The 27,505-nt window shown below is 40.8% G+C and overlaps 1 protein-coding gene across 2 annotated transcripts; it reads left to right on the top strand.

The window, feature by feature from the left end:
* The first annotated feature begins 2,569 nt into the window (after positions 1-2,569).
* INSIG2 (insulin induced gene 2) lies at positions 2,570-23,610 on the top strand. Of its 2 annotated transcripts, none has more exons than XM_042948497.1 (6): positions 2,570-2,643; positions 8,724-9,114; positions 15,973-16,097; positions 19,555-19,721; positions 19,887-19,986; positions 23,418-23,610. In XM_042948497.1, exons 2-6 carry the CDS (start codon positions 8,871-8,873, stop codon positions 23,442-23,444), a joined length of 663 nt encoding a protein of 220 aa, XP_042804431.1. In that variant the 5' UTR covers positions 2,570-2,643; positions 8,724-8,870; the 3' UTR covers positions 23,445-23,610. The 2 variants fall into 2 exon arrangements, with proteins under 2 accessions (XP_042804431.1, XP_042804430.1); XM_042948496.1 differs by lacking the exon at positions 23,418-23,610 and adding an exon at positions 20,965-21,188 and having other exon boundaries at positions 2,571-2,643.
* Positions 23,611-27,505: the final 3,895 nt, after the last annotated feature.

The raw sequence follows: 27,505 nt of genomic DNA, 5'->3' as shown, positions 1-27,505 counted from the left end.
CTAGGATATTTATTACATTTCTGAATGCATCATATTGTGTTCTTAAATATTTAGCCAATATTTAAAATTGGTTTGCATTCCAGGGCTATGCATCATCTGTTGAATTTGCTGTGAGACCAGGGAAAGTCTGGAAAGTATTAAAAACTCATCACGGATGATCATGAGATGACTGTATTTAATATCACTGCAGATAAAAATAGCTTTATTGAACTATTCAAATATGGCAATGTCAAAATTGGTGGGTTTTTTTTTCCTCCTGATCTCTATTGTCTTAAAAAAATTCCATACATAGCATACACATTATACAAAGCATGGTTTCAAGTACCATTTATAAGTCAGTGACTCCAGATCTTTATTTTCAGACTATTTGAATTCCAGATACACTTCTGGTGCTCTACTAGATATTTCTCCCTGACTGATCCACAAGTATTTCAAACTCAGTCAACTCTACATTCAAGTCTTGTGTTCTTGTTCTAGATCAATGGTGTTACTTCCACTCAAATTCCAAACTCTGACGTCATCTTCCACTTCTTTCTTTCCTTGAGCCTCTCACCAGTGGTTAGCAAGTCTTGCCAATTCTCTTTGTACCCCTGCCGTTGTCTTCATTTAGGCTTGCAACCAGATGTTGCAACCAGCTGACAGCTGCAATAATGCCTACCTAGATTCCCCGCCACCAGGCACCTGCTGTGCCAATCAGAGAGTTTTCAGTTGACTGTCGCTTGACTGCTTCTACCTTGTGTGAGCTGGCCTAGCTTCATTTACTGGGACTTCTGTCTCACAAGGCTGTGAATTTATTGAAGGCAAAGGCTGTGTCTCATTCATCTCTGTGTCCCAGGGTTTAACAAAGTCCCTAGCATGCAAGTGGCGTGTGCCACATGCTGTTGAATGTTGGCGGTACTGGTGAGTGGCTAAGGGCACAGGTTTTGGAATCAGATAGATCTAGGTTGAATTTTTGCCTCCTCTGCTACTTACTTAATTGCTAAGTGCCCCTGGGCAAATTGACTCTATGACAGGGATTCTCAGCTCTTGTTGCATATTAGGATTACACAGGGAATTTATTAAAGTGGCTGAGGTCCCCTCTTCAGCCCAATTAAGTCAGAAGATATGGAGGACGAGGCTCAGACACAAGAAACTTTAATAGATCCACGGGTGATCCTAATATGCAGCCAGTATCGAGTATCACAGCTCTTGGCCTTAATCTCTCATCTACTATATAGTATTTATTTTAAAGAGGTTTTTGAGCAGGTGAAATGAAATGAAATTTGTCATAGTATCGGACACATAATATGTGCTCAATCATGATATTAATACACAACCTCAATCTCAGTTGCTATCCCACCCCCCACTGTCCTCTGGGGTTCTGCCTTCTTTTCAATTCCTTGAATGTACCAAGGTTTTCCAGCTTTAAATAAACTAAAATAAATGCTCCGTAGGCTAAAATTTTCCATAAGGCTTTTCTTGAAGGCAATTTCTAAGTGTTTGAAAAAGATGAGTTAGGGGAGGCACAGCTAGATGAATAGAACTTATATTGCTTTGCAGACAGCCTTCGTATCAGGACATCCTCAGGTTGTTTCTAGGTGCCCTTCTCTTTTCCTTTTAAAATTCTTCATCCATTCATATAATCTGCCCAGATCTTATTTTCCCGGGAGTGTAAACACCTATAGGAGAGAAATTCAAGAGCTAGAGGAAACATTAGAGAAAACAAGACAGATCATATTTCCTAGATGCATTTTGTTGCAGATTTAATTTCTACTTTAATTTTCGGAAATAAATGTACTGCTATCAAGTTTAGAAACATAAAAATCCATCTTATTGTTCACCAGCTCAAAGGAAGGAAAAAAGGAATTTCACTGACACTTTTATGCAAAGCTCTTAAGCAATTGTGCTAGGCCCAAATTTCACCTAAAACTTTCCTCAAGGCCATTGTAACCTCATCACATCCACATTATAGCACAACTTCTGACAAAGGGGGGGGGGGGTTACAAGATTCTGTATTTTCTCTACTTTGCTATAAACCTCTAAAGCTCTTTCTACGAAAACAACTGTCCCCAAACGGTGTTACCTGATCGAACCTGGGGAACGATTATCAATAAAAACCTTACAAAGTGCTGTGGCATGGAGATGAGTCAAATATCCATTATGTTTTTATGACTTAGTGGGGAAAGGAAAAGCAAAAGCACGAAGATACTGAGAGTCACCGTCCTCGGCGGGAGAACCCGGCGGCCTACGCTCCAGAGCCCTCAATTCCCCTTGGAGCAGAGAGACACGCTGAGGGTCACGCCTCCCAGAGAGTGTGCGTGTGTCAGCGCGCGATTCTCTCACACCGCCCCCAGGGTCTGGAGACTCGTCACAACTCACGGTGGCCTGAGCAGCAAACAACAGCTGACCCAGCCACCTCCCACCGTCTAAACAGTCCACGCCTACCAGCGGCCTCGGATTGCGCGAAGACCGGAAGCCGTTTTGCCCCGTCTCGCGGGCCCACCGACTGGTGCCGGTAGGAACCGGAAGTTCTTCTGCCCCGATTGTCGGAGCACCTCCTCGTCGACGGCACAGGCGCAGTGGAGGTCGGGCGGAGTTGTGGGAGGGGAGGAGGAAGAGCCGGAGGGGGGCGGGAGCCGGTCCCAGAAGATGGCGGAGGCGGGGGTGAGTTGGGGTACCCTTGCGAAGCGCGGGGGACTTGGTGCTGAGGGAAGCGGCCTGGGGAGGGGGATGGCCTTCGGGGAGAGGACCTGCTTGTGATTTTGCATCCTGGGAACCTTGCTGGCAGATGCGGGTAGCCAGGACCACAGATGGGGCCTGAAGGGCAAGGGGCTCCGCTTACCTGGAGAAGGGTCGGGGAGGTGCGGAAGGGGACAAGCGGGGTCGGGCGGAGGTCATAGGAGAGGCCCAAGCTCCCCGGACAGTGGAAGAGTGTCCGAGAGGAAAGAAGGCTGGAGGACGCCGCGAAGGGCGACCCTGGAGATCTGATGAGGGTGGAGGTCGGCGAGCTGTCAAGCATAGAGCTGTCAGGACTTGGGAAGCTTGTAGCCAGAGAGACTCAGGTTTGGGAAGGGGATGGATCCAAAAGGTAGGTTTTGTAGTAAGTTTAGAATCCGCAGAAAGATGTGTTGATATTGGGTTGAGGAGTGGGACTTTGGCATTTTGGATTGGAATTGGACACCTTTGGAGTACGTGTGTGGGTAAATGCAGAGAGAACTCTTGTCAGGACGTAGAAGTCGGTTGGTGATAGTTACTGGGATTTTAGGGTTGCTCAGTGGGGATTGGCAATCTGGAAAAGGAAAGCGGTGTGGATGATAGGAGAGGAGGAGGGGGGTGGGGAGAAGTGTGCTAATAAAACAAGTGATCGTGACCCCATGCCCTGTTAGTGTTGGGAAAAAGTTATGAAAGTATGGTGTAGCTCCCTAGACCAGGAAAATATACCATGAAGAGCTTACTATTTTGTAGGATTGGTGAGGAGATGCTTTAAGAAGGAATGGGTAGACTGGACAGCTGCGCCACGGAAACTGGCCCAGATCAGTATTGCGATGGAGCTGAAGATTGCAGGGGAAGGCGTGCTCCAGTCCTAAGTACAGGAAAAATGAAGGCAGCCAAGCAGGCAGTGGCTAGATTGTTTTCCAACGTTGGCGCTTGGCTCTGATTGCCATCCAGTGAGTGAAAATGAGTGAAGGGATTATAGGCTCCCTGAATTATAGGATCTCCACAGAAAAATATTAGTCACGTACTCTTCCTGTTTTCCCCCTTTGATTCTTTCTCTGGACATTCCGTTGACGAGTGTGATTTGTTGTACTTCTCAGTACACATCTGACATAAAGTGACCAAACAGTGAATCGTGTACATTTGGGAAAGGGGTTGATTCTTTTTAAACTGACAACTGTTGCTTTTATATAAGTGTGGATCGGGCAGTAAAGGAGAGGATCAAATGTAGTTCAGAAATTTGGAGACCAGTTGTTTTCATCGTTATCAGAAAATTATTCCCAAATGATAGTGTAACCTTTTTAATGACTGAGATTTGACATTTAAAAGTAGTAATGGGATGTGAGTGCTGCCTGATTAATGGTTTCTGTGTTTGGATGTTGACGTAGAAAGGAAAGATGAATCGCAGTGTCTTCAAGGCACACATGTCTGTCTTTCTCAAGTTTTAGTGTCCCTGGACTATGATTCACATCCGTGTGCTTTTATTTAAGGAGAGTTAAACTTTTGCATTGATGTAAGTGTGTTTTTCTTGATGTTTATGCTTATTCTATGTTGAGAATGCCATTATAATTAAGAGAGCACATGATGCAAAAGATGTGCAGTAGTGATTTAATTTTATTATATGACAGGCAGTCATATACCTGAACTAATGTTTTTCCAGTTTTGATGATTTGTTATTGATGTATCTAAACTGTCTGAACTATTTTTCTTTTTGTTCGGTAGTGTACTTTATAGAAACTGTAGGTCAGGACTCAAGGAAGATTAAAAGCTTTTTATGTGCCGTGGGAGATTTTTCTTTGTTAATTTTTGGGAAAAAACCCACGCATTGTTTTGGTATTAACAGTATTTATCAGTATGACTTTAAAAGCTGCCACTTGTGTGGCACACGGATTGTTTTTGTATGATGTTCGTAGATGGGGCAGTGTGGTGAAATGAGAAAGAACTGTACATGAAGCCAGAGTGTTGGGGAGGTGGGGGAGAGTGCTAGTCCTGATACTACTTAGGATACAGTGTTATGATCTCAGAAAGTTACTTAACATTTTTTGTTTTGTAAAATGGGGATTAAATACGCTTACCTACTTACCAGGATTATTGTTGAGGATCTGTTGAGGGACTGTTCTTTAAATCTTTATACCAAAGACTTCTTCCCTGATCAGCAAATTACTTGTTGAGTAATCTAAAGTTTTCAAATCTAGACTTAAAAAAAAAAATTGGTGAAGAATCAAATTTATCGTTGATGTAACAGTAATATTTAAAGTTATAGGTACATTTTGTTTTGAAAAAAAAATTCCAATATGTAATCAGAAAACTGAACTTTACGTAAAAGTAAACAAATTGGGGGATACTTAATTCCAAGAGCTTTAATTTAAATAACTCACTTCCCTGTTGTGTGACTGATACTATAAACAGCATTTTTTTTTTTTTTTTTTTTTTTAGGAACTTAGCTGTTGGATAGTAGGGAGTGAGTGAGCTTGTGGAATTTCTTATCCCTTTGATGAGTCTGGTCATTTCCAGGAGTACGCTTTACACATCCGTGGTAGCAAGATCCAGTAGTACAGTCTTGATCTTGTCCCCTCATTTGACCACTTTGGGTCTCATTTGCTATGCTGGTAAAATGAGAAAACTGTTAGATCACTGGTTCTTAACTTTTCTTTTGGATCATCGACTTTTTGAGTACTTGGTATAAATTGTGGAACTCTGCAGAAAAACGCGCACACACACACACACACACACACACACACACACACACAACTCTTTTGTTTTGTTTTGCATCAGGCTGACATACCCCCTAGAATAGAGATGGTCTCTCAGTTCCCTTCTGTTTCTTAAATTTTAGGATACTGTGATTCTAAAGCACTCTTTTATTTTTGTCTCCAGTAATTATATACTATTATATTATTATATAGTCATCAAAGTCAGCTTCTTGGATTTTTAAAATATTAGCTTTTAATTAATTAATTTTTTTTAACGTTTATTTATTTTTGAGACAGAGAGAGACAGAGCATGAACGGGGGAGGGTCAGAGAGAGGGAGACACAGAATCTGAAACAGGCTCCAGGCTCTGAGCTGTCAGCACAGAGCCCGACGCGGGGCTCGAACTCACGGACCTCGAGATCATGACCTGAGCCGAAGTCGGCCGCCCAACCGACTGAGCCACCCAGGCGCCCCAAAATATTAGCTTTTAAAAAACACTCAAACACCAAACAAATACTGTGTTACTTTTAAAGAATGAATGCTTTTGGGGTGAAGTAGGAGACTACAAACAAGCATTGCCAGGGAAGGTTGAATAAACGTCTATGGTAGAATCACGTAAATAGTTTAGAAAGTCTCTAGCTTGAGGAAATAGTCTGTAGCAATGGTGGCTCTTAGTGGGAGGGCACTGCCCTCTGGGGGCATTTGGAAATCTACGTAGGGGCATTTTTGGTTGTCTCAAGTGGGGGAGGGGGCATGCGCTGGCAGTTAGTGGGGACGAGCCAGGGACATTAAGTGTTTTGCAATGCTTAGGGCAGTTCCACACAACAAGGAATTGTCCTGCCCAAAATGCCAGTGCCCTCTGACAAACACTGGTGATTGTGAGCTGAGCCTGGCACAATTGAACAACGCTTTTTAAAGCTGAAGTTATTTTGCTCTTTTGGAAACATAATTCAATGCCACATACGCTTTGCCATTAACTCGCTTTTGGAAAAAGCACAGACATAAACAAATGATTTGCTAGAGGAATTGGGGCCACTTAAAATGTATATACACTCTTTGTGCTCGAGTGGCTGTTTTAACAGCAGGAGCTGGGGCGGGTTACTGTGTCTGCTGGAAGTCTGGGAAGTGAAGGAACTTACACAGTAAACGTTGGTGTTACACAGTATGCAAACTGGCCATAGGATTTTTTCTTCTTGGAAACATCTTTTCACACTTTGATGTAAAGGACATTTCAAGACATTGGTACACTTACGATCTTTGTGCTATTATACAGTTGCCCACTTATGTTGACAATCTCTTACACTTGAGTTAGTTTTTCCATGTCTATCATCTTTTAACTGACCAAATACCCTTACATGTATCCATGTGCTGAAAAACAAGTCTGAGCAGTTGGGCTGGAATGGGACTCAGGGTTTAGAGGGAAGAGGATGATGGGCTTTGGAGTCCGACCTAAGGTAAAATTCCAGTTCTGATACTGCATGTCATGTGACGATAAGCAAGTTTTGCTAAATCTCTTTGACTTTGTATTTCATTTGTGAAATGAGGATGGTAATACTTAACCTTTGGATGATTTTGAAGATTCGAGCTAACTACGTCTGGCATGGAGTAGGCCCTCCATCAGTGGGTGCTATGTCAGTAGTCATGACCATGATGATGATGAAGAATTCTGTGGCTACTGAACACCTTGGCAAAAGTAAAGAGAACATACGGCATGCTAATATGCAGGATACGACAGCAAGGAAGAGTCTGCAAAAGCGGATCAGGAGGTGTTTTCTAGACTTTTGAGTTGGTATTGGAGTATATTTTCCCATGAATCAGCCATAATACATACTGCTTTCTGTAGTCCTCTAAGCTGTAGAGCTCAGTTATGCTGTAGACCAAGTTAGGTTTGTGAGGACTAGTTTGAGGACAGAACTCCCTCTGTGAGTGTTGGGCACAGAGCTTTGGATGTGGCAGAGGTTCAGGGAAAAAAAAAAAACGTCTTTTGTCTGTGTTAATCACATGGAACTGATAGGCTGTGAAAGTTACTAGGACTCACAGATATTCTCATTTTCATACTGAATTTTTTTTTTTTCTTTTAAGAGAAAGAGGGGGAGAGCGTGCATGCCCATGCGTGTGAGCGGGAGAGGGGCAGAAGGAGAGGGAGGGGGTCCCAGGCAGGCTCCACACTCAGCACCGTGCCTGATGTGGAGCTCAATCCCACAACCCAGGGATCCCAACCTGAGATGAAATCAAGAGTCAGACACTTGACCAACTAAGCCGCCCAGGTGCCCCTACACTGATTATTTCTAAAGTCAGCACCCCCTCCCCAGTACCCAGTTTACACATGGGTTTTGTTTGCTCGTAGAATACATCAAATGTTATTTGCCACGCACAAAGGAAAGATCACTTTGCATCAGATGTTATTTGCCACACACAAAGGAAAGATTGCTTTGGTTAGAGGAACAGATACCTAGACTGATGGTACTGGCACAGTTCTAAGCTTTGGGAGTCAAGAGCCGTGTGGCTCAGACTCCTTGGAGTCCAGCCATGGATTACCCTTCATCTTCTTCGTGTCCTTTCTTCTGCTTCCTATTAAAGATTTATCACAAAAGCTCCTGGGGTTGCAATCAGGGCTGACTGGGTCCAGGCAGGGGTGGGACACAGCTGTGGCCTGCTGAGGGCAGGCCAGGTCTGGTTTCTGTGCTTGATGTGTATGTAGGTGAGTGGGTGGTGGTCTGTGTTTTGTAAGATGCTCTTGCACGAAAATTCAAATACATAAGTGTTAAACAGTAAAACAGGTCATGTTGTTCCCCTCGGGAGGTCATCCTCATGAGCAAGTCACATGTTATTGTGGGCATTACACAATTTTCAGTCAGAATATGTTGATGTTATATGTTAATTCTTTTATCGTTTGTAAAGTATACAGATTTTTACCTAAATCTCCAGGCCCGTCTGTTGTAACTGATAGGGTTGGAGATTTAGGTAGAAGAAACAGAAACCTGGATTTTAATCTTCCAGACTCTGGTGGTACTGTCTCAGGTACCCTGCTCTGCTCTTCTCCGAGGTGGGGCAAGTTGTTTTTATTATTCATCTAACCTGTGAGCCTCACAGGTCACTTGTTCTGTCCTGGTAAATATATAAATACAGGTAAATTAAAAAAAACACTTTTTTATTACATCATGCCTAAAAAATCCTTTTTAAGTCACTTCTTATTCAGTAAGTAACTAATTTACATAAATATATAAGCTTGTCATTTCATTATTAGTACTTTGGAATTAATTAGTATTGAAATCAGAAAAATTGCAGGATCACTTATTAGACAAACATTGATTTCTTGTTTCTTATCTCTTGCAGGATTTCTGGTAGGTCCTCTTTTAGGACAAGATGCTGTAACTGTAGGATCACCGGCCTGCTTCGATTCACAGACATTTGGTTTTTCCGCTGGGAAGGTTTTTTTTTTTTTTTTTTTTTGTCTTGCCGGTTTACTGAACTTATGAAACCATGGCAGAAGGAAAGACAGAGTCGCCTGGGACCAAAAAGCGCGGCCCCTATATTTCATCTATCACTAGCAGGAGCGTGAACTTGATGATTCGTGGAGTGGTGCTGTTTTTTATTGGAGTGTTTCTTGCATTAGTGTTAAATTTACTTCAGATTCAGAGAAATGTGACGCTCTTTCCGCCCGACGTGATCGCGAGCATCTTTTCTTCAGCGTGGTGGGTGCCGCCCTGCTGTGGCACAGCCTCAGGTATGTGTAGGCTGCTTCTGTGATGCTTAGAAAGGAAGCAAGCAGGGCACATGAGTTCTGATGTTGTCTGAGCAGGACTTATTTTTCCTGGCTTTAATTTAAATGCAGTACGGCAGACCCGTTTTAAATGAGTGGTGTGATGAGTTTAGGCAAATGCGTGCAGTTGTGTGACCCACCACCACAGCCCGTCTGTGGCACATTTCCGTCACCCACGGACTCTCTTGTGCCCCCTTGCAGTCCATTCCCCACCCCCAGCCTCAGGCTTCCACTGATCTTTCTGTCCTTAGATTAGTAGGGACAATGTAATGTAATGTAAATGGAATCACTGGGTAGGTACCAGCGTGTCTGATTTCTGTCTGACCTGTGAACATTAAAAACTTAATCCTAAGAGGTACCTGGGTGGCTCAGTCAGTTAAGCGTCCGACTTCGGCTCAGGTCATGATCTCGTGGTCCGTGGGTTCAAGCCCCGCATCGGGCTCTGTGCTGACAGCTCGCAGCCTGGAACCTGCTTTGGATTCTGAGTCTCCCTCTCTCTCTGCCCCCCCACCCCCACTCGCATTCTGTCTCTCTCTTTCTCTCAAAAATAAATTAACATTAAAAAAAATAAAAAAAAATTTAATCCTAAAACAAATCTTGCTTGCCTTCAGGTTGAGGCTTTTAACTTCTTAATTTTATCCTTTCTTCGACCCACCTCATATTAAGTCTTACTCTGAGTTATTTTGATGATCATTGTCACTGTTTGGTTTGAAGGGTTGGATCTGTGTATGTTATGGCCTTGTTTTTGAAGTAGATGAAAACTTTAAAGATGGAGTAGTTGTATTCAAGTTTAAAGCTTCATGTGGGCAATAATTTACTTTCAAAATCACCCAAATTCGGAGCGCTAGGTGGCTCAGTCAGTTAAGCGTCTGACTCTTGGTTTTAGCTCAGGTCATGATCTCATGGTTTGTCGGTTTGAGCCCCACATCCTGACAGTGTGGAGCTTGCTCAGAATTCTTTCTCTCTGCTCCTCTCTCTCTGCCCCTCCCCCGCTTGAGTGTGTGTGTGCACAGCTCTCAAAGTAAATAAATCAACTTAAAAAAAAATTAAAGCTTCATGTTATTATTTTTTAGATTTTTGGACATGCTTTCTTCTTGGTATCTTGGTTTCAGATGTAGCTTAAGAATAGAGAATACTTAAAGAGATATGTAAGGTAGATTCTCTTTGCTTAAAAATTGTTATCCTATTTCAGGAGTTATTGTAGATCTTTTTTGGTGGACAATGTGTAATGAATAAGGTGGAGCATTTCAGAAAGCCTTTGTAATACCGAGCTTCCATAATGGATACTCTTTAGCTTTTTCCAATGACGGAGACCAATAGATTAATAATATAAAAGAAAGTGATAGAAGGGAGCCATCATTGTGTGGTAGAAGAAAATTCTGATCGAGAGAGAAATTGCTTTTTGGAATGTCCACTTGGTGTCTCATATTTAATATCAGCAACACTGCAGTTAATGTAGATCCTTCTTGACTTCCATCCCAGAGCTGGAGGTTGAAGAGTGAGGAGTTAGGTGTGAGATGTTTTAGAATGACCTCGTGGAATTTAGTGGACAATTGCATGGATTGAAGGGCATTTTTGTCGTAAGGTTCCAGTGTGGTTTATGAATCGATGTCGCTATCACAATATTCACATTAAGGTTTGTAAAGGCAGAGATTCTTAGTGGCCCCAAGATCATTACATTTTCTGAGAGAATAGGCAAACTAGTCCAAATACAGGAGAAAGCAAAATTATATTTTATCATTCTCTGTCATATCTACTAGCCCTCATATATTTTCTTTTCTTTCATCTAAACTCAAAAGACAAAAATTAAGTTTTCCCACCATCTTTTTCTAGTTTTTTTTTAAGTTTATTTATTTATTTTGAGAGAGAGAAAAAGAGGGAGGGAGGGACAGAGAGAAGGAGGGAGAGAATCCCAAGCAGGCCCTACATTGTCAGCACCCAGCCCGACGCTGGGTGTTCATGTCCTGAACTGTGAGATGACCTGAGCCAAAACCAGGAGTCAGACGCTTAACTGACCAAGCCACCCAGGCACCCCTGGTTTGCTTATTTTCTCCTATGGTATAGCTGCTGTCTGGCTACTAATTGAAGCTCTTTGGGACTTGGAAGAACACATCTTTTCAGGATAGACAAAAGGAAGGTCAGGGGAGAGAAATTCTTATTGAATGCCTCCTCACACGCTAGGCACATCCCTTAACCCCAGGGATGTGTAGGGCAACTTTGGGAGTGATATTTTGGCATTGTGCCTCCTTTGGGGGAATGAGGAACCTGAGATAAAGAGAGGGTATCCGTGAGCCCAGGGTCTGAGGGCCAGTGAGTGGTGCAGCTAGGTCAGATGTCACATGCTGGAGAAGGGGAAGAGAAAGCTACTCACACTTCCCTCTCCTCAGGGTGTCTCTTGAAGCTTGCAGATGAAGCGCCAGGCTTGGATGGAACATAGTGTTGTGTGATGTATGTTCGTGGATGGGGGGGTGTGTGGGGGCGGGGGGGCAAGTGAACTTGACTGAGGTTTCATTGTACCTCCATTAAGGAGAGGACCAGGGGCTGTGTCCCCCGCTGTGGTGTGGGCACTTTTGCCACAAACTCATATTTAGGAAAGAAGATTCCAAATGTTAATGCTGCATTTCAGTCACTTTGTCCCTACTTTCCTTCCTTTCCCCAGCCACTAGGTTTGTCACACTTGCAAACTTCACAGCTCTCCGTTTGGGGTATTTACACTTACATTTCTTACTTAAGTGTTTCTTCTGAAAGCAGTGCATTCCACGAGGTAACTGAGCAAGTGAAGGTAGAGAGGCATTTGGAAATCTAGATTCCAGTTAACCCTGCTACTGATTTTGTTGGGTAGGTCATGGTATTTAGTAAATGAGAGCAAAGTACCAGATTTGTGAAAGTTGCCAAAGGTAGAAAATGGATTTCTGCCCCTCCTGCCCCCAATTTTAGGGAAAGTATCAAGGAAATAAAAAGTCAGTGGTATAAGAAACATAGCGCATACAAGTTGATATGCGTTCAAAGTATGTATATGTTTTTCTGTACATGTGCTGGAATGCATTTTCAAAACTCTCTAGGTTCTTAACCATCTTAAGTCAGAAAAACTGAAAATTGTACTTTCATTTTCCTGTCCAACAATATTCATAGATTGAGCTCCCTTCTGGAGGTTCTCCAGAATCACCACTTTGTACATGCAAACCAAAGGGCCCCTGGTTATTTGCTACCTTTCCCTATAACACAGTGCCAGAAAATTGGCTAGCCATGCTTCTAGAGGGACACCCAGTAGAGAAGTCTCGTAAATTGCCTTTGCTCTCATTTTCCTTTTTATGGTTCTCTATTTTTTAATTTAATAATGGCTGGTGTTTCAAGCTGATTAACTTCTCTGTGTGTGCAGTGCGTTAGAATCAGTTAGAAACCTCTTGAATGTTACCGAGGGCTGCAAAGGAATCTTTCTGAAGAATGAATAGAGGAAAAAGATAACCATCATTGTGTGAGTAACATTAACTGGAGAAACTGACTCGAAAAATCCTAAGTAACCAAATTATGTTCAAACCATGAAGCTAATGTCTAATGTAAAAAGAAAAAACAAATCTTTCCAGGTTGGCCAGGCAGTCATTTACCCAGTTCCTGGGGAGCTCCGCAAGACTTCTCCCGCTCTTACCTCCAAGTGTCCAACTTCTGTGTTTCCTCCGTCTCTTTCTTGGTCCAGGCAGGCCCTCTACCAGTCTGATGGGAATTTTCAATTTTTTCCTTTTTGGCTTCTGATTTTGAACTCTGCCTGCTACCCCGTCCTGTGTGGTGCACTTGGTGCTACTGTAGGAGCGTGTTCCTACACGCTCTATCTGGTTCAAACCAGATCTGGTTTGAACCATCTGGTTCAAACTTGATGGCATTATTTCCTGATTCCCCAGTATCTGCAGGGTGAAGTCTCTGATATGGCCCTTGCCGACTTTTATCTTCCTCTGAGGCTTTCTGAAGCTCCCTTTTTGCTTGAAGCTTACAACTTGCAGGTGATAGTGGGTATTTGGCAATTTCCGTGCTTTTCCTCAAATGCTTCCCTTGGATTAGAAAGCCCTTTCCACACGCTGACCTGCTGAGCGCTGCTGCCTCAGGGCCACCTCTTCTGTAAAGCTTTCCTGAAACCTCAGCACCCCACTTTCCCTCAGCACATGCCAAGAGAGGACTGGGCCCCCACCAGGCACTGTCAGTGCTACCCCTAACGTATTACTGTATTGAATTGTTGCTGTGATCACTTTGGGGCTGGGATCGTGTTTTGCTCTTTTTTCTTTTCAAATCCCCAGCAAACGTCAAGAACGAGACACATTATGGGAGCTTAAGTATTTATTGAATGGAACGTTGCTTATCCTGTAGCTGTTTTCCATGAAAGTCTATCTCGTTCAGTGGCTTTGTTTTTTCAGCCCCCTTTCCTTGCAAAACATTTGATTTCACTGTCCCTTGTAGTGTATCACTGAATTAAACACACTTCCATCCAGAAAACATGATGACTTAATATTGATGTCTTACAAACTTATTCTGGTTTTGGCTTGGTAGGCTGTAACTGGTCCTGGGAAATAACTTAAATCTATCCCAAGCAGTGTTAGTTTGCATCAGAGAACCCTGCGATTAAGCAGGATGATGTTTGCATGTAATGTTACACTGGCACGATTTTAACGGTCTCTCTTGTTAGGATAAGAAAGTGGAGAAAGAGGAAAAGAGGCCCAGACATACTTCTGCTGAGCTCTCAAACAGTGGAGCCTCACTGAGCTGTATGTAGATATTGTGATCAGACTCTGCCATGCCTTTATTTAAAGGGAAGGAAGAAGACATTTAATGGGAAGTGACAGGCTTCCTTGAATTCTCCTTCTCAGGGAGCATCCGAGAACCATGCATACTCAATGGATTTGATTTTTATTGGCAAATCCCAAGGTTGGCAGCGTGGCAGTTTAAATTCCTTTTTGTGTTTTTGCTTTCTCTCCTCAGTTGTCTCTCCCTTGTGAGTCTGACATCACATGCATACAAATCTAGTCAATTTTACTTATTTCTTTGCACACACGTCAGTATTCTCTATGTGATAATTCTTTACCTATGGCATCAGCTGCTGAGGAAAATTGACTTGGAATGCCTGATCTTAGTTGATTTCACTCAGCAACAGGCAGAGGGAGGAGAGGGAGAGTGAGAGTGAGGAATGATATGAGCTGTTAGTTTCATGACCCCTTGAGAAAAAAAAAAAAAAAGAGGTAACATTCATTTAGATATATTTCAACTGTTAGGCATGCTTGGTGCCATTTTAATTTTGTAGAAATTTGGAAGTGCTGTCAGTTAACCTCACAGGATTTTAGAGCCGAGCCTTTTAAATAGGAATAGGATATGAAAGTTTTAAATTTACTAACAGATTTTGGAGGTCTGCATGGCTGAAATTTGTTGTTAATCTCTTGATGGTCTGCGAACCCGCTATGCTCAGCAAAAGCCTAACTCAGGAGAGCGCTTTCAGATTTGTAGATTAGGACACAGATATATCATTGTAGCAGCTCACCTCCAGATGGTAGACTGCTCCACTGGTCTGCTAGCCTGCGATTTGTGATATTAATTGATTTCCATTTTTCCTTAATGATTGGATGCATCATTTGTTAAGGTACAGCTAGCCACTGCCGGGCCAGGCAGGGGTTCCTGGTCCTCAGGCACTCAGATCTTGGTACAGTAATTTCAAGATACATCATAGGTAGCATTGGACCTTCTAAACATGCTTTCAACTATTGTAACAGTTGTGTCTTTAACTTAATGGCAACATATCCATTCTGTTTGTAGGAAGTTTAGCAAATCAAAGCTGCCTAGCTATTTCCTGTTTAATTTAATCTGTAAAAGTACATTTTCCTTATAACTTGCTGAAGACTGTTTTGATTCATTAAGGTCTTTTTTTAATGACCGACTTAGCTTTTAAAATCCTCTCCCATTAAATGAATAAAATGTTGAAGTTTGACAAGTATTTTAATTAAAAATCGGGTGCAAGTATTCTGAGTCTCAATCATAGACATTTTGCATAGTTATTCATAACTACACAGTTAACATTAAAGATGTTTTTTCCAAAACTAAGAAATGTACTAAAATCATTCCTCCTTATCTTTTTAAGAGTAAATTTAAATTTTAACTGAAATTTATAGTTCTTACAGATTATATTTCCTAAGTTTTTTCTATGTGCAGAAGGAGGCTCAAATGTAGATTTCTGTTGTAAGTTTCCCCGTTTTGACAATATGACCTAGAGTCTCATTAGAGGGCCAGGGTGCAGGGGAACGTTGGGACCCAGCACTGGGTGCAGGAGACAAGCTGGAGGAACTAAGATAATCTGTGTAGCAGGACAGCCATCGCCATCCGAACGAGCACGGTGTGTGTGATGAGCTTATTATATGCGTTTACGCTTCTAGCTTGCTTTAGATAGTTTGTGGCATTATATAGCATGTTTCATGGTTATGTAGTTTAGAGAGAACATTGCTTAACTGCCAACTGGTTTGATGCTTTTCAAATCTCAGGGATAGTAGTAGTAGAAAAGTAGCATGAATCATCTAGTGCAAAGTGCTAAATTGTGAATCATGCACTGAAATGGTGCTCTGCCAGTTACAGTTGAGGATACTGTGGTAAGCATTTACAGCGCTTTCTTCAGCGGTGGTATCTTTTTTCTTTTGGGACGTAAGTTTAAAAATATCCGTGATTGATGTTAAGTAACTTGAAGAGCTTTTTAAACAGTCTTTCAAATGGTTATGGGGGTTGTAGCTCTTTTAGCTTAAGTTTTGCCGGTATAGCATTGGAGATGACTTAATTTTTTTTTTCTCCTTTTTTCCACAGCTGTGATTGGGTTATTATACCCCTGCATTGACAGGCATCTAGGAGAACCACATAAATTTAAAAGAGAGTGGTCCAGTGTGATGCGGTGCGTAGCCGTCTTTGTTGGTATAAATCATGCCAGCGCTGTATCCTTTCCGCTGTAACAAAATGCATAATCACAAAGCAGCTCCAACAAACCAAAGGTTAAACAGTCCCTTGCAACTTCACTGTTGTCAAACTGTGCTGTGTCTCCTTAGCCAGAAAAAGAATGTGTGCCGTGTTGTTGAAACATCACAGGAGCAGCTGTGGGCTTACAGGGAGGGGTAGAGCCTTTCATTTACATCTTCAGTATCATTTAGAAACTTCTCATGTTTAAAAACTGTGCATGTTTTTCTTAAATTAGCTTACTTCATTACTTCCGTATAGTTTCAGTAACTCTGAGATTGAAACAGGTACATTTTCAAAGGATTTCTTTCCTCTTTTTTCATTTAAGACTTGCCAAGAAGGACATGTGGTGGCTTCATGCTGGCTTCTTTTTTTTTTTTTTTTTTTTAGTTTGTTTCTAACTTAAGGAACCTGTAATTTTTTCAGAAAAAGTCAGACTCATCTATTGGTTCTAATCAATGCCAGCAAACCACATAAATGTCCTTAAAGGTGGCATAATGAAAATATTCAGCTTGGACATTGACCAAAAAGAACTTTTTTGCCTAAGGTACATATTTTTAAAATTTGATCATTTAAGGATTCTGACAATTTATTTTGTGATGAATGAGTATTTTTATTTTTTTGGGTTTTTTTATTTAAAAATCTGTTTAATGTTTATTTTTGAGAGAGAGAGAGAGACAGAGCTCGAGTGAGAGACGGGCAAAGAGAGAGAGACAGACAGACACAGAATCTGAAGCAGTCTCCAGGCTCTGAGCTGTCAGCACAGAGCCTGACACAGGGCTTGAACTCACGAACCATGAGATCATGACCTGAGCCGAAGTTGGATGCTTAGCCAACTGAGCCACCCAGGCGCCCCTGAATGAGTATTTTTATAGTGTCCTTGCTAGAAGGGTGAAGTGGCCTCTGTTTCCCTTCTCCCCACTGTCTTCTCCCCCACAGCACAGAGAAAAATGTCAACCCCAGAACAAACGTTTTTGGCCTCATAAGGTTTTTATCCTGTCATCCTCCCTGCTTCTCTTCTCCCCCACCCCTGACTTTCCTTTGTAAAAGAGAGTCTGGGACATGCTAGTTCAGTCATCCCTTTTCTAGAAGATGTGGCTTAGAGAGTGGAGGGGCAGGAGCTCTGGTGCGGGGATGAGCGTGGAATGCGGGCCAGGCTGCCCAGGGTTCCCTCCTGTGGCTCTGTACCAGGCTCAGGGCTGGCAGTTAGCTGGAGAGAGGCGAGGTCACGTGGCAGGTAGATTCCTTGTCGGTCACGTGGCAGGTAGATTCCTTGTCTTTTACAGAAAATACTGAGGTATTCTGGAAAGGCTTGGGAGGAGGAATGGAGGCAAGCGATAGGGTCCTTGATTCCACAAACACATGGCCTTTCTCTTCCCAATTGTGTTAGCCCTTAGGGCTCTGTGAATTTGGAAGGCCCTCAGTGGCGGTTATTATTTTGGTTTCCCATTTCCTTTTACATGAAAGAATTTCCTAACATGTTTAGCTTGGTGACATCTTTGAGATTTAGGATTTTATGACAAACAAATCTAGTGATTAGAAGGGTTTAAAAAGATAGACTCCTGGAATATTCTATCTAGAGGACAACTAGAAATCACCCAGTTCTACATTTTCTTTATAAAGATAGTAAGACAAATGAAAGCTGGAGGGGTTGGGTACTTTGCTAAAGCGTTCATACCGCAAGGCTAGGACAGAGCTGAGACCAGATCCCGGAGATCCTGACTTGAGTCTATGAAGGGCTGCTTCTTCTATTCCAGAGCCCTATAAGCGTGTAAATTCCTCTCCAACTGGTAGATTAGATGGCTCTACTGTAGATGTTTCAGGTGTTTTTGAATAGAGACATTTAAATAGCCTTTTCTGGGATTTAAAAACCTTTATATGTCTAATTTAAATTTTTTGCTTTGGTCATCTTCTTTCTCTGTCAATGAAACACTTGAATATAGCAATTTTTAACTGTTCTGCCTGCCCTTTAAGTAAAATCCAAAATGTTTGCAAAATTTTAGCATAAATTTATAACGTAGACTTGATATTAGGTCCCTTAGATTTGAGAAATGACATGGTACTATTTTTCAGATTAATGTGTTTTACCTGTTTACCTTATTTTGCTTTGCCCCTTAATGAAGTTAATTTAGTTATCATAGGTAGCACTCAGTTAATATCAAATTCTGCTCTTTAAAAGCATGTTTATTGCATAGAAAAATCAGAGCATATAACCTTTTCTTTGGAGTTTTAGGTATAATGCCTGCTAAAGAATAAGGAAGCTTTTCCAGAAAGCATACAATAAACTATAGGTTTTTTGTTAAGTCAAGCCTAATCAAGAAATGACCTTGAGGGAGTGGCCAACAATAGCCCTCGGATACTGAGGAGTTAAGCAAACCTGAATTCCAGGTTTTGGAGATACCAGATGGTGTGGTGGGGGAAGGGGGATGGTGGTAAACAACAGGATGTCAAAAGGAAGTAAGAAATAGTTTTGTATGCATTTTTTGAACTTCTTCTCTCTTCTCTAGTTGCAGCATGGCCAGTTAGCTTGGCGAAATATCTAGTCTCCCCTGGGGAGCTGGATATAGTGCCAAGATGTGGCCTTTGGGACATAGATAATGCCCTTTTAATGATACTTGAAATTAATTCCTTTAGTGTAATCCTCTAGCAAAGAAATGAGAAAATTGAATTTGTAAAGCTTCGTTTTGCCCAGAGATTTTGGAGTAGAAAAGGGCCGTACATTTGTGAATAGATGCTTAAGTAGGTGACGGAAATAAAATATCATTTGAGCAAACTGTCCTATACCAGAAAGTCTCAGGCACCAAAATAGCTTGGCAGGTTGCAAGATAATGTTCACTTCAAGGCTTTATCCTCAACAAATTAAAACTAGAACAGTTGACATAATAGAAAGGGATACTGTGTCCTTGGTACTCTTGTTTCTGAACTGCATTATTATAAAATGTGTCTGTCAGTAAATCATACAGAGAATGTGGTACCCTGTTAAATAGCTGTCAACTCTTCTATTTTCAAGTTCTTGTATGATTCTCAAGTAATTCTGAACCTGTTTGAGAAGTGATATTGGTTTCTTTTTTAGCAAAAGTATGTTCCTTTAGCAATACTTGTGTTCTGAGGCTTCTGGTTACATTTTTAGCCAAGAAAGCATTTCTCAAATAATGGGTCTGATCTTATAAATTGTGACTGTTAGAGTGCTTTTTTTTTTTTTTTTAGGAATTACAGGTAGGTGGGATCTGTTAATGAAATTATCATGTGCTCTGTGTATCTTTAGTAAATATCAGAGAGAGTTAGTATCACCCAGTGTCAATATGTTGTATGAAAAGACTGACCACGCTCTGGAATAAGTAATCAGTTCCCGTCCCAACAGGAACATCTTTTAGAAAAACGAACAGGTGGTGTTATGTGGCTACAAGTTTTAAGATGATTCTTTAACACAGATCTCAGAAAGTGGATTTTGATAACAACATACAGTTGTCTCTCACACTGGCTGCACTCTCCATTGGACTGTGGTGGACATTTGATAGATCTAGAAGTGGTTTTGGCCTTGGAGTAGGAATCGCTTTCTTGGCAACCTTGGTCACTCAACTGCTAGTCTATAATGGTGTTTATCAGTAAGTATTCTTTTTGGTGCTTGTTTCCTAAAATAAATGACAAATGATTTCAGAATTGAGCTTTTAAAATTGGGTTAGCCACTTTACAGAGTAACAGCTTATTTCCATTAATAAGTGTCATTGTACTTCCTCGGTGGGTTGTTAAAAACATTTCTATTATTCTAGATATACATCTCCAGATTTTCTCTATGTTCGCTCTTGGTTACCGTGTATATTTTTTGCTGGAGGCATAACAATGGGAAACATTGGTCGACAACTGGCAATGGTAAGCTGATGCTTATTTCATCTGTTATTGAGATGAGAGACAGGTCTTCTCCAAACCAAGCATACTAGAAGTCAGAGGAACCACTGGACAGAAAAACTAAAATGTGTTACGGATAAGGTGCTATGACTTATCCTCTAATTTTAAAAAACTAATCTATAGGTTTCTACTCCATCAAAGAGACAATTTTAAAGGTGAAAAGAGACATGACTAGTGACTGTGTTGCTTCAGTAGTTATCAATTAGGACCATCTCTGGCAAATCAAGGTGTTTGATCATTTTAGTTAAAAAGAAAAAGGACACTGTCGATAACCCCAGTCATAGATGGCAAGGGTCAGACAGAAGCATTCAAGGGCCACAGCAGTTTCATGAATAAGTGCTGTCACTTTTATCGTTGTAGCCAGCTAGGCGAATTGAGTGGCTTATGTTACTGTCGTTTTAATAATCTAGCCACCCAGTTATCTTAAGCCTCCTAGTTTCCTTTATTTTGAATTGTGGGTGTACATCTATAGCTGTACTTTTAAAATAACGGTTTTGACCAGAAGATTTTGCTAATGTAACAGATTTTTTCCTTGAAATTGTAAAGCTATTTGAGAAAATATTATCTGAATTCACTGTATCAGTCCTGTCATTAAGTTCATGACCTTTCCTTTGCTGATTCACCTTACTGAGCACTCAAAGAAACCCATTCTGCTTCCTTTCATGTTGTAAGATTGATCTGAATCATACTGTTGTTATTTGCTTGAAATGCAGTAACCTTGTCTTTTGCCTGCATTTTCTATGTCTCCTTTCGCTTCTAGACTGTGAACTTTCTTTTTCCCTATCACATTTGTCATTTAATTCAAATCATCGCATAACTCTCAGATTCTTTGACAAATAAAGTGGGCATGTGTTAATAAAGTATTAATTTTTAGTTTATATGGAAATTGGTATCCCAAATAAACCTTAATCTGTTAACCTTTTAACCTTTTAATTTTTACAGTATGAATGTAAAGTTATCGCAGAAAAATCTCATCAGGAATGAAGAAGGCAAAAATAATATCTTTTGTACAGAAAAACAAGCTGAAAAGGGCATGATAGCTATACCAACAAAACGTCAGACTGTAAAATTGCTAGGATGCAGTTTTCCCCTTGATTGGTGTATAGGTGTGTGTGTGTGTGTGTGTGTGTGTGTGTGTGTGTGTGTGTGTGTGTATGTGTGTGTGTGTGTGTATGTGTGTGTGTGTATATATATGCATATGTATATACACATATATATGTATATATACACAAGTATATACGTGTATATATACATATATATGTATATATTTACACACACATACATACACACATATGCTCGTATGCATATACATGCACATACGCATATATTACTGCAATCTGTGATTGCTTCATCTGTAAATCAGTTACAAACCTTTATGTATTTGACTTAAATAACTATAAAATATATATGCACTACATTAAAAACATGTTCATTAATAGATGAAATTTTTAAATTAATTTTTTAAACATACCATATATTGTATCACAATGTTGATGTGCCAAAATATTCTGTTATTGTCATGCAGAGTATAAGAATGCTTGAACTGTTAATAAACTTAGTGAAATAAAATAGGAGGAAAGCCAAAAAAAAAAGAAAAACAAAAATGGAAAGCTGGCATATTCTCTTTTGCTTACTGTTGTGCCTTTTTATTTTTCTAATCACAGCAGTATGAGCTATGGGTGCCCTAATGTGTGGTTAGTTTCTATCTTAATGTTGTCTCAGAGAGCTTTGGGTGTTTTAATTTATAATGAAAATGAACGTCTGTAGAACATTTTCAAACCTGCATTACTGGAGAGAGTCCAAAAAAGGAATTACACTGGAGGTAAAAGTGTTGAGCAGGAGAGGTTATCAGCATTAAATTGTTTTAAGTCTAATCTGCGAGACTATATATAATTAAAAGAAGGTACCATTGGGAAATTTAGCTGGAATGAATGTGTTTTAGAAATACAAAAATGACCTTTTACAGTGCCACAAAGTGTTAAATGATATTGTCATTTGTGATACAGAATCCCATTCCTTTTGCACATGGAACACACAAAAAACCCCAAACCGATCAAAATGAAGTTTCTAATTCTCCTGGGTTCTGTAATCTGTTGGGCTCTGTAAAGCAAACCACATTAGCCAGGCTGGGTCATGTGACTGATTATCATTGGAATGCCATCTGCGGAATGGATGAGCACATCACTTTTTAGGTATTCATATGCCCATTAGTGAGTAGTTTAAGCCTGTTTAAGAATGTACTGAGATGGCATATTGTGCATGTTAAAGATCTTGATAACAGTTTTGTGCATATCCTTCTAACACCTGGAACCATGTAAGTGTGGTTTAAACATATTTTTAGTTAAATTTTTCCCAGTTTTTCTTGATGGCAGTTGTCTGATACAAAAGGGTGGAGCTTTCTGCTTACTGTGTGTGTGTGTGTGTGTGTGTGTGTGTGTGTGTGTGCGCGCGCGTGCGCGCGCACTGCGTTGAGTGAGAGAGAGGATGTACATGTAAAAATGTATGTGCATGTGCCCATGCTCTCATAATACGTCAACTAGATATCTTGTAATTTTTGGTTTTAAAACCATTGCTATCAGTCTGAGATCTTGTATGCCAAACTTTAATCTGCTTTTACGTTTTAAGGCTGAAAGTGAGAAAATCCTAAAAGGATTTCATATTGAATATATGTACACAATCTTAACTATAGTGGTGGTAAACATACTACTATAATTTATTATTCTATCTTCCAGATAATGTTATTCATTTAGAACAAATAAGGTATATTTTTAGAATCAACTTTGTAAGCACTATAAATCTTTAATAAGTTATAAGGTCTATGATGTGTTTACTTTGAAAATTGCTGTTAAAAGCAAGATGTATTAAATATATAATTATCATCTTGGTTAAGAGTCTTTTTTTCTTCCCTGTGGTAAATCTTAGAATCTAATACGGATGATTAATTTAATAAAATTAACATGTATGGTTGAATTTGCTAAGAAATAATGAAAGGAAACCAAGTCGAGTGTTATAGGAACTGAATGATTATCATTTTGGAATTCTTAAATTATTTTTAGATCATCTAGAAAACAAGATATTGATGGCAAAAATAAAATTGTTTTGATATTTTGATAAGTATGTGAATATATTACATCTTTTTTTTGCAATGAAAGAAAGTGGTAAACATCTTTTAACATTGCTACATTGTCATTGCTTCCTTTTATTAAAGTTCTGGAAATTGAATGCTTGAAAACTGAGACTAAATTCTGCAAAAGCACAAGAAAACAGTTAACTAGCCAGAATCCTGCTAATACTTTTGTTATAAATGTATTTCTTTGCATGGAGCGATTTTACCTTTATTAAGGTCACTGGAACCTCTCAGTGGTGCATACATTCACACATCTTGTATTTTCTAGGTGGAATCCAGACTTGGTCAGTATTAAATACCTCTCTGATCTTGGCTCACAGTGGAGTACAGCTGACCCTTGAAACAATGTGGGGGGTAGGGGTGCTACCCGCACCCAGTCGGAAATCCGTGTATAATTTTTGACTCCCCAAAACTTAACTACTCATAGCCTTACCAATAACATAAATAGTTGGTATCATATACTGTATTCTTGTAATAAAGATAGAGAAAATAAAATGTTCTTAAGAAAATCATAAGGAAGAAGAAATGCATTTACAGTACTGTACTCTGTTTATCAAAAAACAATGCATGTGTAGGTGGACCCGTGCAGCTCAAATCCACGTTGTTGAAGAATCAAACTGTGTATTCTTCAGAAGGTAGTTCTTCCAGTGATGGTCTGTGTGTAGCAGGGTCCTAGCTTTGTGCATCTGGAAGAGTCTGCTCTTTTCTCCCAGAACATCTTATCAGGCCTTAGAAGTCTAGGTTCCTGGTTTCCCGCTGCTCCCATCATGCTGAAGACTTTTAACTCATTGTTTATGCACTTTGAATCTGTGCGCTCAACATCTTCAGTTCCGGAAACATTTTAAATCTGGCTGCCTATTGGAATTATATGGAAATTTGTAAAGAATGCTAATGCCTGGCTTCCACCTTTGGAGACTCTAAAATCTTTGGCCTGTGGTATGCCCCGCACTTTAGGATCTTCACAAATTCTGTAGGCGGTTTTAATGTGCAGCCCAGATTGCCACTCATTGGTGTGGATTCGTGTGAGATGAAGAGCATGTTTGAGGTCAGAGAGGTATTGTAACTTGGGGAACAAAGAGCAAGGGAAACATTGGCATACATTTTGGACTAGGTCATCTGAACTTGATGACGTGAGCGTGGAGGTGAAGGAAGAGGAAGTGTGATTTAATGTTTATTCTTTGGAAATCTAGGTGGATGGCATTTCTGTAAAGCAAAGAGGAATATAGGGAAGCAGATGAGTGAGTAAAGTTAGTGAGTCTAGTTTGATAAGTTGAGGTCCAGGTGTGTCGGGGACGTCTGGTAAAGATGCGTCATAAGCAGTCAGATAGTTGAGTCTGGGTTATCGGATGTAAATGGGGGAGGTCATTGTTGGCATATGTCCATGGTCCTTGAAGCTGTGGGCATGGGTGTGATCCCCTAGGGAGCATGTTACCGTGAAGGGAGACAGATCCGAGGCATGCTGGCATGTTAGCAGAGGGGTTGGAGGAGGTGGGGAGGGTGTTGTCACAAGTGGGAGGAGAAAGAGAAGAGTGATGTGGTTCAAGCCAGAGCAGAAGGCAGTTCCAGACAGGAGAGCTGGTAGTGTGAAGTGCAGTTGGAAGGAATAACCAACCTTAGAGATAAAGGAGATGTATGGTTTATGTTGAAAAGTGCTTTTCTTTTTGTGTTTTTTAATGTTTATTTATTTCTGAGACACAGAGAGACAGAGCATGAGTTGGGGAGGAGCAGAGAGACAGGGGGGACACAGAATCCGAAGCAGGCTCCAGGCTCTGAGCTGTCAGCACAGAGCCTGACGCGGGGCTCGAACTCACAAACTGACTGAGCCACCCCGGCGCCCCGAAAAATGCTTTTCTTAACCTGTTGTATCTTCACATTTAAAATATTTCATTGTATACTAATAGCTCTCAAAAGATATTTGGGAAACGCCTGATCATATACTAAGCGATTTATTATGAGCGAGGGGAGCTGAGGTGAGCTAGAGGACTTTGAAAGATGGTGGAGGTTTGGACAGCCTCTATGAAGAATGGACACAGGGACTGACAAGAGATGAAGAAAGAATTTCTAGACGGTTTTGAGTCCATCAAGGACTCAAGTGAGGCCCCAGATGAGACACTTGACATGGAGCCAACAGTCAACTTGGTTATGCCGTGTCTGGGGGCTCAGTAGCCCAGCAGTTAGGGCAGTTGTGATGGCAGAGATTGATTCTAGTTAGGAATTTGTTGGAAGACGTGGCATAACGGCCATGTGAGAAATTAATGGAGGCTCCTGACAAAAGATCAGGAGTCTTGCTTGGGATCCAGGCAAATTGGAGAAGGAAGTTGAACCAGCAGTGCTGACCTGACAGTGTGAAAGAATCAGGTAAGCTACAAGGACTGCACATCTTGAGGTAAAAAACGTTTTTTCTAAGAAGGGTCATAGGCTTAGAGTTTGTAGTCAGCAGTTTAGCGGAACGTTTCCAACTCTTGAGGTCCAGGGTGCGATGTAAACAACTTCGTTTACATAGTTCCCTGAAGTGGGTGGAGAAGCACAGCAGCGGAGTGGAGACCCAAGGCCTGGGTGACCAGCTGTTAACAGTGGTGTTGGTGTTACCTGGAAAAATCTCAGAGGTGAGGTGGAAAGAAAGATCTGATCTGTAGTCCTCCTGACCATTTGAATGAAATACTTATCCAGCTGCCTTGATTGTATTGGGATTTTAATTAGAGTCCTTTCTCCCTTGTTTTATTGATTTATTTTTAGTTTGTTTTTTTTTTTCCATCATCCTACATATTCTGATGTAGAGGAGTAGGTCTTTTTCTATTAATCCTGTTCAATCAGAGACATCTCCTCTTTAATTCTGGGCTATTTTTTTTTTTTTTTTGTCTTTGCTCTTATTATTCTTTTGTTCTCTATTCTTCTCAAATTCCTCCATTTAAGAGATCTTTGACCTTTTGTTTCTGTTTTCTGTGTACCCTTTAGCTTTTCTCTGCTGTGCTACACTCTAGAAGAATTAACTGGATCTTCTAGCTCAGTGAGTTGCTCTTCAGCTGTATCATTCAGCGTTCAGCCATCACTAGGCTTTTACTTTCAGTGGTCACAGTTTTAATTTCAAAGCTATTTATGTGTGTATGTGTGTATGTATTTATGTGGAAATGCGTTGCCATTCTTATATTTTTCTTGTATTTTTTGAGGCTAGTAATTATTCTTCTTTTAAAGTTCTAAACGCAGGGCACCTGGGTGATGCAGTTGGTTAAGCATCCGACTTCGGCTCTGGTCATGATCTCACAGTTCGTGCGTTTGTGCCCCACGTCAGACTCAGTGCTGACAGCTCAGAGCCTGGAGCCTGCTTCAGATTCTGTACCTGCCTCTCTCGCTGCCCTTCCCCCACTCACGTGCTGTCTCTGTCTCTCAGAAATAAATAAGCATTAAAAAAAAATTTTTTTTTTTAAAGTTCTAAACTCTTCTACAGAGCCATTGCAGGGGAAGGCAGGATGAGCCTGTATCACCAGCCTGTCTCTGGATGTGGGTGCTCCCTTGTTTGGCTTGGGTGGACTGCCATGCCTCTCCACTCCTACCACTTTCACCTGGGGGCAGATACTGTGTTGTCTCTGCCCCGTCCAAGGTGGGCGAGTAGACATGTAGTTGGCCAGGTGGCTGCTTCCACAATAGCCTGCTTGAATGCATCAGGTCAGTTACTCTTGGTGTTTCCGTCTCAGAGCATCAGCCACCTCTGAGCTTAGAATCTCTGATTTCATGTTTATAGCAAGTCCCCTCCTTTCATGTTCGGAACTGTGTTTTCTCTCCATCTCTCTGCTCTGGATTGTTTTCTCACTTCGAGGAGTTCCTTGTAGTGTTTGGTCCACGAAGGATATGGTCTTACTTGACAATATAGTTATGGATTCCTTTTCTTTTTAATTTTTGTTGTTATTTCTATGGATTGGGGGTAGGAGGGAGAAGCTATGGCTTCAGGGGTCTGCTGCCCTGATTCAGCTTTCTCCACTTCCTTTTTATACCGTGAGATCATGCCATCTGCCTGTTCATTTGTCTTTACAGGCCGAAAACTCAATTTAGTTAGGAGCTGAGATAAATAGGTTAAGTCGGTGGTTTCTTGTTTGGCCTCAATAAAAATTGAGGTACGGAGAGTATTTTCCCTTTCGAAATACATTCAGTTCATAGGGTTCATTGTGCCAGAGAGTATGAGTATACTAGTGTCTGTTCCTTTATGCCTCCCTTCTCTTTACCACTGATGAAATCTGTGAAACCTGTCATCTTTCTTTGTGATTTACAAGACAGACTTTTCCAGGGTATGTCAACTGTTCCGAAGACAATGTTGTTAAGTATCAGATTTGGCAGATCAGATAGATAATGATGTGCCTGGGA

Source organism: Panthera leo, chromosome C1, assembly GCF_018350215.1.
Source record: "Panthera leo isolate Ple1 chromosome C1, P.leo_Ple1_pat1.1, whole genome shotgun sequence".
NCBI lineage: Eukaryota > Metazoa > Chordata > Mammalia > Carnivora > Felidae > Panthera > Panthera leo.
The sequence above is the reverse complement of the archived record's forward strand: the minus strand, read 5'-3'. Positions and strand labels throughout refer to the sequence as shown.

Coding starts and splice junctions, on each gene's coding strand:
- INSIG2 (XM_042948496.1), top strand. CDS start 8,871: ATGGCAGAAGGAAAGACAGAGTCGCCTGGGACCAAAAAGCGCGGCCCC. Junction 9,115..15,972: donor CTGCTGTGGCACAGCCTCAG/GTATGTGTAGGC, acceptor TTTTTTCCACAG/CTGTGATTGGGTTATTATAC. Junction 19,987..20,964: donor TTGGTCGACAACTGGCAATG/GTAAGCTGATGC, acceptor TAATTTTTACAG/TATGAATGTAAAGTTATCGC.